Source organism: Pimephales promelas, chromosome 4 (assembly GCF_988280905.1).
Source record: "Pimephales promelas chromosome 4, fPimPro1.hap1.1, whole genome shotgun sequence".
Classification (NCBI taxonomy): Eukaryota; Metazoa; Chordata; class Actinopteri; order Cypriniformes; family Leuciscidae; genus Pimephales; species Pimephales promelas.
Genome location: NC_142772.1, coordinates 25,359,217 through 25,369,909, shown reverse-complemented (window position 1 = coordinate 25,369,909; position 10,693 = coordinate 25,359,217). Strand labels below are relative to the sequence as shown.

Genomic DNA, 10,693 nt, shown 5'->3' with positions numbered 1-10,693 from the left:
AAAAAAAAAAAAAAAAAACTTGTTAAATGCTTTTCTAAATTACTTGTTTATGATCCGAATCACGGCTGAAACGAACTGGGATACAGGATGCATTGCTTCTGTCACAGACAATACGTTGAACACTAAGTAAAAAAATACCTCATGAAAAAAAAATCTATTTGAACCGGTTCTTTAGAACAAACTGTTCATATGAACCGACTAGCGGAAATGAGTCAAGAGACACATCGGGCTTAACGTTACATGTTGCTTGGCAACTCGGATTGCCTCACAGTGAAATCTCTTGCCTCGAACATATTTCCATATATATCTAACGTTAACTTACATATAAATAATCTAAAGTTCACAATGCTCGATGCTGCTTTAAGTTCATACGGAGCCCAGGTTGTGCTGGCTGTATCAGGCGATGAGAATCATCCACCGGAGAACATTATCGACGGGTATGTAGATTGATGGAAGAAAAGCCAGCTCATTTTTACTTAGCTAATGCTACAGCAACACTTAATAAATTATATTCTGATGTAACCGATGCATTTTATTTATTTCTATAGAAAAACAGAGACGTTCTGGATTTCAACTGGCATGTTTCCACAAGAGTTTATCATCCGCTTTCCAGATAACATGAACATTTTTACTGTCTCCATTCACAGCTACAACAGTAAATAACGTTACATCTTATAAACGCACGCATCTTTATCCTATATATCCTTATGCTATCTGTCTTTAATATGGTTATGATAGCAAATTGTAATGTCTTCACATTTATATTTAATTTCAGTTAAAAGGCTGAGAATAGAAAAGAGCACATCAGAGGACACTGATAAATTTGAAGCGGTTGCAGACACAGGTAGGTCTGAAAAACATGTTATTTATTTCCCTTCCTCGAATCTTTTGAGTTTCGTTCACGCAAATATTGTTTGTTTCAGAGTTTGAGCAAACTGAGAGCAGCCTACAGGCTAATGATATTTCTGTGAGTTACATCTCAAAGATTTGAATCTCCAAATACAGTAAGACACTCAACCAAAATCTCACCATTTTCCCCCCTTTCTTTTCTCTCCAGGTAAATGTATCAAATACAACACATTTGCGGTTCCTCATATTGTCTGGGTATGACCATTTTGTCTCTGTAAACAAAGTTAGTGTACAATCATGAGATGATTCATCTGTTATGTCATTTTGTAAACTCACATGAAGTAACTTACATGTTTATTTTAAAATTAATGAAACTGTATCACTGTATATTTTTTTCAAGAAATAAATCTTTTCATAATTTCTGTTTTTTTAATAATTCACCTACAGTGCTGTTAACAAACCATTAAAACTCGTTTTTGTTAATTGAAATAAAATATAGTGCATTAAAACAAACAACTTGAAATGTTGCTTTAGCAACTAGCTGAAATAATTTGAAGAACTAAATTACTAAAATAAAAAAATATGTAGAAATATTTAAACAAACAGAGAAAAGCACATACAAGATTTACATTAACATTTATTTAATATTTAGCTGACGCTTTGATCCAAAACGATTTACAATTGCTATGTATGAGTATGACAGAGGTTGCACGCCTCTGTCTTGCGCAGAGACATATTGGTGTCTCGCAGTGGATTCGAACTGCGAACCAACTCTCACACCAAAGGCATGTGTCTTATCCACTGCACCATCACCACACCCATTTACTGAAACCCAAATTAAAAATTGAATCAAAATATTAATAAAAACTTTACTAGCATATACATAATACTAAAACTACACTGAAAGTGATGTTCACACTGCTGTATGGTGATTTTGATTTCCAGAGAGAACAATTTGTCAACTTAATTATAAAAAAAATCTATGATTGATTTTGTAATAGTTTTGTTATACATAAACAATACATTTGACGTCAAACTATCAACAGTATACTCAGGGTAAATTTACACAACAATTATGTACTAAAGACAGAAAAGTTTTTCCTTCGCATTTTTCGCGTTGTCAACATGATCCTGTTCACATGGAGCTGCAAAAACTAAAAAAACTGTATCATGCATGCCAGGCCAGTAGATGGCAAGGTCACTTTGTAAAGAAAAACTACACATCACTGTTTTCACAGACAGTAACGGTATTATTTTCAAACACAACGCATAAAAAGTTCAGTTTTAGTTAAAACGTATGTATTGTTAACGGCCCATTAAAGATATATGGAACTATGTACTTCTAGAACCAGATAATTGTTAAAAGAAAACCCAATACAAGCACACTTATGCTTAGTTCAGATTACACGATTTTGGCACGATCCGTTTGACGTATGGTGTCGCAGGGATTCGTTTCTGATTTAAACTTTGGATCCATTGAAATATCTGAACTTCTGCGTATGTGCCGGCCGGCCAGGTGCGATGTAAAATATACAGTTTTGTAATCAAAACTGTGAGCACAAGGCTAAAACTAATACAATATTTCAACTTTTTAATGTTATTCTGAAAACGCTATTCCCGTGAAATGTCGTTTATTAATAATTATGGCAGAAAAAAATATTTTATAATTATTAAATCAATATTTATATTGATTAGCTCTATAAAATCTATCATGTTTTTTATTTTAGATATATTCATTTGTTTTGCGTGGATATATTCTTGCATGCATTACATTCATTAATTTTTGGTGAATAGCCAAAGGGAACGGTTGCTTCAAAACCAATTTCAAAGTTCCTTGCGACTGACACTAGGGGGTGAAATGCGACAATCTTATGTGAATGTTGTGTACGGTGGAAAGACAGCTTGAGCGAGAGTGTGTGAGCGCGAATGTGTGAAAAGAGTATGATCGTGTGTGAGTTTATGTATGCATGCATGTGTGTGTGTGCATGAGACGGCGTCTGACATGTTTCTTGTCAAAGACAAGATTTTAGGAGTCAAAAATCGCAGAATCTGAACCAGGCATTAATGCCTCTACCTTAGAAAACCCATACAGAACATATGCTTACTTTTCTGCTCTTAGACCAGCCAGTATTATGTGATGTACTGTTCTAAATATCAAGAGTACAAAACAACAAGAAAATCTTAGAGCATACAAGACAATACTCATTGGTTGGCTTTACAGATTTTACTGTTGTCAAACATACAAAGACAAAACAAGTTTATAAAGTTAGTGTGTACTGCCCAAAAGACAGAGGAAATAGATTTAATTCTAAATGTCTGATCTTTACAAAAACAGATTTACATTCTGAAGACACCAAATCGGGTTTTCTGTGTGGGGGCGTTGAGAGCAGCACTCAGACTCAAGCCCAGGACAAGGCGAGTGTCAGCAGGGTCAATGATTCCATCATCCCACAATCTAGATACATAGAGGAAGTGCAACAAAAATTTAAAATAGACATTACACAGGGATACACACAATACACACTCTACCATTACAATTTTGGGACCAGTTAAGATTTTTTTGTTTTAGTTTTTGAAAGAAATAGATACTTTTATTCAACAATGATGCAATAAGTTGCTTAAAAAAACTATTTAAAACAGGAATGAGCGCAATTGACAATGAAAGCTGAGGAGACTTACAAACTTAATGAGTTGATTTATCCATGATTTAATATGCTCTCGTTCATAGAGATTTTTAGATGGATATTTAGTAGTGCTGTCAAACGATTAAAATATTTAATCACGATTAATCGCAGTGATGTCGTAGTTAACTCGTGATTAATCGCACGTTTTTATCTATTCTTAATGTCTCTTGTTTTCTTTTTCCTCACATTATTTTTTTCTCATTTTAATGCTCTTATCAACATGGAAAAGTGGATCGGCTTGCTTTGTGCAAATGTTTTTTTATTGAAAACAACATTGGCATATACTGTGTTCAATTTCACACTAACATTCTCACTTGGAGCAAATAATCTCTCAATGTAACACTGTCCATCAATAAAAGGGTGAAAGAAATACTGACGAGGGGGTGGGGAATATCGCATCATCTGTGTGTGTGTGTGTGTGTGTGCTTGGCAATCAAGTGGTATTTCAGACTGGACGTGCTGCGATGATGATAGCTCAGTTCACAACGACAAAAACACACAGATCACTTTCTTGTCAATTGAACCATTTGGCAACTTTTTTAGTAAAGTAAAGTTTCCTTTTAGAATCTTATTTTATATCTTTATCTTCATTGCGATTAATTGTGCAGCCCTACTACACACTGCAAAATGAATCTCTTATTTACATTGTGAGTACATTGGATCCCTACGAATCACACAAATGACCTATTTTGGATTCAAAATGCAGAATTTCACTGAAAAATTACAAGTTAGCATCCCTAGCAATTCAAACATGCATATCTACATGTCTATTTAGTTACCTGGCACTGGAATAATATGGGTTTCCCTCCTCCTCAAAGCGTTTGATAATTGGCTCTTTCATTGCAGCTTCCTGCTCTGGGGTAAACTGGAACATAAACAAAGATTATTTACTTGAGATACATAATCTATATGCTTTTCTTTTTTTAGAACTCTCAGAAAAAATAAACCGTAAAAGAAAGAAAACAAGTCCTAGATGTATCAAGATTGATCAAATATGAAATGAAATAAATTTGCTGTTTGTTTCTTACCTCTTTTCCTTCCCTGGCTCTTTGATCCTTAGTTATGGTTGCCAGCACAGTGGCTGCCTGCTCTCCTCCCATCACAGAGATCCGGGAATTAGGCCACAAGTACAGGAACCTGGGGCTGCGAGGTACACATAGGGTCAAATTTAATAAATGAGACATTCTGATGTCAAATGGATGCCTTGAACATGTTTTTTAGTGCTGTACCTTTGAGCAGGGAAGTGTAGGAAATAATGTTCACTATTAATAACACTTACCTATAAGCTCTGCCACACATGCCATAGTTTCCCGCACCATACGATCCTCCGATGATGACGGTAATCTTAGGCACATTGGCACAGGCTACAGCGGTGACCATTTTAGCTCCATCTTTAGCAATACCTCCAGCTTCATACTCCCTGCCAACCATGAAGCCTGATAAAAAGAGTAACAGAACACATCCTGAGTGTATGGCAGTAACAATTTCACTAGGCATACATATGTTTAGGGATGCACTGAATGTTTGCCAACCGAAATTATTCGGCCGAAAATAGCAAAAAAAAAAAAAAAAAGCACATTCGATGTTCGACCGAATAAGTGAGAAGGCCTAATCAATTTAAACGAAAAAATGGCATTTTTTATGATGTGATCAAATGGCAACCAGCATAGAGTGGGAGCCTGAGGCACACACGCTTTATGAATGCAGCAAACACGTCGTCAGTGTGGAAGCATTTTAAAGTGTCCGAGAAAGAAGCAAAAATTGCAGTTTGCAGACACTGTTCTGTTGAATTGTCATGCATCTGCTAAAACTTACAGCACTTCAGGTTTAATTCAAGTCAGCGCGGAGATCAAGTCAGATACGAAGATGTCAAAGAAACGCGTGTATATTTAACAAGGATCTTCAAAAAGAGTTTATCAAGTTATCATGCACAGTAAGTTGTTAAAATATTTTATTGTGGTATCACGCACCAAGACAGCCCACGGTTCCGAATTTACTTTTCTTTACGCCTGAATGGTCAAATACAGACACAGTTGTCAAAATGCCTATTGTGTAGTATCTTGCAGAAATACAGTCGGTTATGGCTTAACCTTTCTGTGAAAAAGGGATGTGTATCTGTATACTGTATTACAGATAGATCCAAGCATTCGGTCTTAAAGTGACAGCAGCCTTAAAAACCTGTCTGTCAATGTTAACAATCACTAATCAAGCAAAAAATATGTTAAATAAATGTTTACATGTTAAATTTACAATTTAACATGTTACATTTTTTAAATAGTAGTTTTATAATTTATTTTTCTTTGAAAAGCAGGACAAAATAGTACAAATCACATTTTGACTATTTAATTTATGCAATAGTGAAAATTGAAAATTTAAGAATTTGCATTTCATTGCATCCCTAATATACGTTTCTATGCTGACTCAGAGCACTGTTTTAGAAACATTAAATTTATATTCAGATGAAGTATGCATACAACTCACCTGTAATATTTTGAAGAAAGAGGAGTGGAATGTTTCTTTGACAGCAAAGCTCAATGAAATGAGTAGCCTATTTATATATATAAAAAAAAAAACAATTAAAAAAAATCCAGAAATTCCTAGTAATCATTACAAAATATATAGTCTATCCACTTTCATTATATGGAAAATAGAGCAACCTGGAAAATGCTGCTACTTGTGCTTCCACAGAAAAATCATGCATGATTCAAGAGGCTTAGTAAATTATGAATTTTAATTTCTTAATTTCCATACACAGTGCGCTGCACCAGAAGTTGCGTTGGTCACAGAGGTTAAATGCGGAAGTGATCGTGCACAGAGTCTACAGTGCAGAAGACATTATTCACTTTATGCATGGAAAGTCAGAACAATGATCAAGAGATGCACACCTTCTTTGCAGATTCTGAGAACAGCACACCATTATTGCCAATAATTCCCACAGGGTAGCCAAATATCCGTGCAAAACCTAAAAAGCAAATGAAGACATCCAGTACAAAGGAAGAAATCAATGCCGAAATTCAAAAACAAAGATGATTAATGAAAAAAAACAACAACATCTACCTGTGACGAGTGTGTCTCCATAGAATGCCTTGAATTCATCAAATTTACTGCCATCAACAATACGGGCGATAACCTGAAATTCATAATTGCCTTTTAGTTTTATCTATTGAGGCAACATTTTAAAAGGCTTGTATTCCAGTGATACAGTGACCAATACCTCTCGAATATCAAAGTTGCGTTTGAGGTTGTCCCCCACAATACCATATAGCTCATCGGCAGGAAACAGAGGAGCCTCAGGAGGTTCCACAGTAACCTTATGAACAGTAGGCAAGTTCAAGATCAGCATCAAGTCATAAAAAAAGTCTGACAGATTTAACATCCATCAGGAGTGCAGTTGTGTCCTCACATCAAGATTCTTCTTGTAGTTCAAGCTCCGTATAGCTTTTCGAGCAAGATGAAGGGCATGATTATCATCCAGGGCATAGTGATCAGTTACACCTGACTTTCTGAAAAGACACAAATGTTGAAAAACCCATAGCCTCATCCAGCTCAAAAGAAGTGTTTGTGTGAAAATACAAGTGTTTCTCTAACCTGCAGTGAAGGTCTGCGCCTCCCAGGTCTTCAGCAGACACCTCTTCACCTGTAGCAGCTTTTACCTGTTAAATACACAGATGAACTTTTACCATTGCTAAACATTAGCAGCCAGTCATATTGCACTCCTTGGGACATTAACACATACCAGTGGTGGTCCACCCAGAAAAATGGTCCCTTGTTTGCGCACTATGATGCTCTCATCAGCCATAGCAGGCACATAGGCGCCGCCTGCAGTACAGGAGCCCATCACAACAGCAATCTGAAATATAACAAGTAAAATTTATGCATCGGCTCCCATTGAGATAGACGTATAAAAACAGTAAACTGCCATATGTCATGTCAGTTATAATTTTATATTCGTTTATGGTTATACATATACACAAATGGTGTTTAAGCATCAATGGTTCTCTGCCCTTTTTGTCTCAAAAGCGTCACTTTGGGTGCTTCTCATTTCTTATTTGTGCATCCTCGTTTCCTTTCATCGCGTCCAATAGGGGGTGGAGCTGAGACGCGAGAGAAGGAAACGAGGACGGAGGAATCAAATAAAAGCTTTTTTAAATACATTGAAATACTTGATCACTCGAGCGTCACTCCACAGTGTCATCAGCAGCGCTAAAAAGATCTGCCCTTTTGTTGTTGATGTTTGGTTATTTAAGAAATTCATAAAATAATAATAAAGATAGGATACACTGTTGAAATATGTGAGATGTGTGGTTTATATAAACTGCAAAGGCAAAGAATAAATTAAAATGATTGTGACCAATGTGAAGGGGGAGGAAATTTGATACATACTGTACATCACATTTAGTAAATAAAAATAACAGATATAGTATACTATGGTAGTCAATGGGGATTGAGATCTGTTTGATTAAAACTTTCTTCCAAATATCTTCCTTTGTGTTCAGCAGAACAAATAAACACATAGAGGTTTGGAACAACATGAGGGTGAGTAAATACTGACAGAATTTTCATTTTTGGGTGAACTAACCCTTTAAATTAAACTACTGATTCTTGAAGATCCAAGATTCTGATCCTGTATGTTCTTCAATAAAAACAATAGTTACTGAGGGTTGACTACCACAGGCTAATATGTAAATAGAAATTTCACGTAAAAAAAAAAAGACCTGTGCAGTTCCCTCTGAGGAAAGGCGGGCCTGGTTGAAGAAGATGCGTCCAAAGTGATCTCTGTCTGGGAACACATCGGCCTGTCTGGGTAAATTGGCTCCTCCAGAATCCACTATAGAAAAACAGATCAGAGTACATCTCAACACCTAACATAAAACAATGAAAGCATTCATAGAAAAATGTTGTTCTGTACAGAATTTGAAACCTCTGAAAGAACTCACCCAGGTATATGCATGGTAGATGGTTTTGCTGTGCGATCTCTTGGGCACGCAGGTGCTTCTTCACAGTAACCGGATAATAGGTTCCACCTTTGACAGTAGCATCATTCGCAACGACAATACACTCCACCCTGTGAGGTACATAGGCATGATGTATGAACCAATAACTATTGCACAGCATTATCAATACTAGCCCCTTTCCCACATGCAGTCTTTACTGGTAAATTACCATTTACAGATCATGTGTGTGAACAGGACCTTTTCAAAAATACAAATAAATCTGTTAGGGTTTGTTTTTCTGCTATGAGAAGCTGTAACATGACCAGTAAATTCCCAGTATAATGGTGTGTTTGAACAAACAATAGGATTACCAGTATGAGCACATCCATGCAAACGTGCTAGATGGACATCTGACCACTGCGCTACGTAGAACACTTGAGACCCTGCATTCTTTTCAATTCATGTGGCTCTGCAGCTGCTGTAGTCCACTATAGCCTAGTAACTACATTATTAAACGGCATGTGTTTTTAAGAGCAAAAACATTCTATGTGATCATCCCCCTATGCATATCACTCAGAAGTAAGATGTCAAATTGGACAGAAAGTGAACTAAAACACTTCTCATCCAGGCGGATAAAGAAAACATTAAAGTTTAGAGTCAACCGATATTTTGGTGCTGATGTGTAAATGGTATCTACTAGTAAAAAATGGAACAAAGTCATTTGTGTGAACACTGAACAGCACATTTGTGTATTCGCCAGAAAAGTAAATCTGGACATTAATGTGTGAAAGGGGCTGTTGATTTAATTGCATGTTCCTCACCCTGAGACTCGCCCAATACCAGTGATTATGCCTCCTGCAGGAACTTCCTCCTTACCATACAACTGATAACCAGCAAACTGGGAAAACTCAAGAAAGGGAGATCTGCATTCAGAAAAAAAAAAGAAAAAAAAAAACTTCAACATGAAAATAGTCTGAATGGACAACATTGTACATTGACATTGACAACATTGAATGGACAACATGATGACATTTTAGAAGTTTTTTATGACAGTAAGTTTGTTTTTACCCAGGATCCAACAGTCTGTCGATGCGTTCCCGAGGCAGGAGCTTTCCTCTGGATGTATGTAGGTTTCTCGCTTTTTCTCCTCCACCTTTGAAAATGGCAATGTTTTGTAAACATTGGTGCAAAGAAATGTGCTAAAGCCACTACCCCTATGTAATGGCTTCATAGGCTGTGTTTAGTGATATCAAAGTTTCAACTTGCTCACCAAGTTTGATCCTCTCTGCTCTGTCCTTCAACTCCTTCACCAGTGCTTGCATTCGCTCATAATTTTCCTACAATGTGAAAGATTTCTACTTAGTAAATTACCATATAAAACGTTTTATATAACGTTAAATAATCAGAACGTGACTGAAATCTTATGGTTTAATACAGTGTCACCAGACTCATCATCATCATCATCAGACAGTCCACAGTGGTAACAAAATAACAATATTTTAGCGTACTGTAGTATCACAAGTAGAAACATACAACTTAGTTACAGAAGTATATAGTAAAATATCTGACCGGTTAGTGCAAGGTGCAAATAAAAGTTTACTCGTCTATTGTATATGTATTATACGAACTATGTCATGGTCTCTTTGAATAAGTGCACAAGGACATGCACAACTGCCGCCGCAGATGAATCCCCATTGCCGGCTGGATGCAGCAACTTGAGTACGAGGCTTCATATTTGGCCTACCTGAAAAACCGTAGACTGTGAGTCGGGCTGCGAGCCCACTGTTGCAACTTTATCCGCATGATATATCCTGGAAATGGCAACATTTACACTCCTGCTCCGAATGACTGAAACCACCGGTCTAGCATAGTGCAGAATCATGATTCATCCTCTAACTGACCGGTCTAAGGACGAACTAAGCACGCAACGTCCTCTGACAGCAAACGGTTAACGCTGGCTGAAAGCTTGAGATGGTCCTCACTGCGGAACATGAAATCCATGGGGAGGAGTCGGATCCAGATCCAACTCCTCCCACCTTACATACACCTAAACCTAACCAACTCCGCCCCCTGATCCCTAAACCCACCCCTAATCCCTAAACCCAACCCTAATCTTACCCATCTCCACCCCTTGGATCGTGATCCGACTCCTCCCCGTGGATCTTATGTTCTGCATTGAGGTGCTACTGGAAAGCTTTGCTACCCTCCCCTTTGCACAGCCAATGA

The 10,693-nt window shown here is 37.0% G+C and overlaps 2 protein-coding genes across 2 annotated transcripts; one reads left to right on the top strand and one right to left on the bottom strand.

Moving 5' to 3' along the window:
* The first annotated feature begins 31 nt into the window (after positions 1-31).
* On the top strand, positions 32-1,279 carry hspb11 (heat shock protein, alpha-crystallin-related, b11). Its single transcript, XM_039649965.2, has 5 exons — positions 32-437; positions 549-655; positions 776-844; positions 924-967; positions 1,058-1,279. The coding sequence occupies exons 1-5, from the start codon at positions 241-243 to the stop codon at positions 1,148-1,150; spliced, it is 510 nt and encodes a 169-aa protein (XP_039505899.2). The 5' UTR covers positions 32-240; the 3' UTR covers positions 1,151-1,279.
* Positions 1,280-3,058: 1,779 nt separating this feature from the next.
* On the bottom strand, positions 3,059-10,440 carry mccc2 (methylcrotonyl-CoA carboxylase subunit 2). The gene is made up of 17 exons (XM_039649942.2): positions 10,212-10,440; positions 9,738-9,804; positions 9,536-9,620; positions 9,289-9,390; positions 8,471-8,598; positions 8,249-8,361; positions 7,270-7,383; positions 7,122-7,186; positions 6,937-7,036; positions 6,748-6,843; positions 6,591-6,663; positions 6,419-6,495; positions 6,015-6,081; positions 4,813-4,969; positions 4,562-4,676; positions 4,313-4,398; positions 3,059-3,304 (listed from the first exon to the last, which is right to left on the bottom strand). Exons 1-17 carry the CDS (start codon positions 10,347-10,349, stop codon positions 3,187-3,189), a joined length of 1,701 nt encoding a protein of 566 aa, XP_039505876.2. The 5' UTR covers positions 10,350-10,440; the 3' UTR covers positions 3,059-3,186.
* Positions 10,441-10,693: the final 253 nt, after the last annotated feature.

Bases quoted from the DNA above. Each gene is read 5' to 3' on its own strand.
- hspb11 (XM_039649965.2), top strand. From the start codon at position 241: ATGTTGCTTGGCAACTCGGATTGCCTCACAGTGAAATCTCTTGCCTCG. The intron at 438-548 runs GTATGTAGATTG...TTATTTCTATAG, and splicing joins CCGGAGAACATTATCGACGG to AAAAACAGAGACGTTCTGGA. The intron at 845-923 runs GTAGGTCTGAAA...TGTTTGTTTCAG, and splicing joins TGAAGCGGTTGCAGACACAG to AGTTTGAGCAAACTGAGAGC.
- mccc2 (XM_039649942.2), bottom strand. From the start codon at position 10,349: ATGATTCTGCACTATGCTAGACCGGTGGTTTCAGTCATTCGGAGCAGG. The intron at 8,599-9,288 runs GTGAGGAACATG...TGTACCTCACAG, and splicing joins GGTATTGGGCGAGTCTCAGG to GGTGGAGTGTATTGTCGTTG. The intron at 7,384-8,248 runs GTCTTTTTTTTT...GTTATATTTCAG, and splicing joins CCTCAGAGGGAACTGCACAG to ATTGCTGTTGTGATGGGCTC.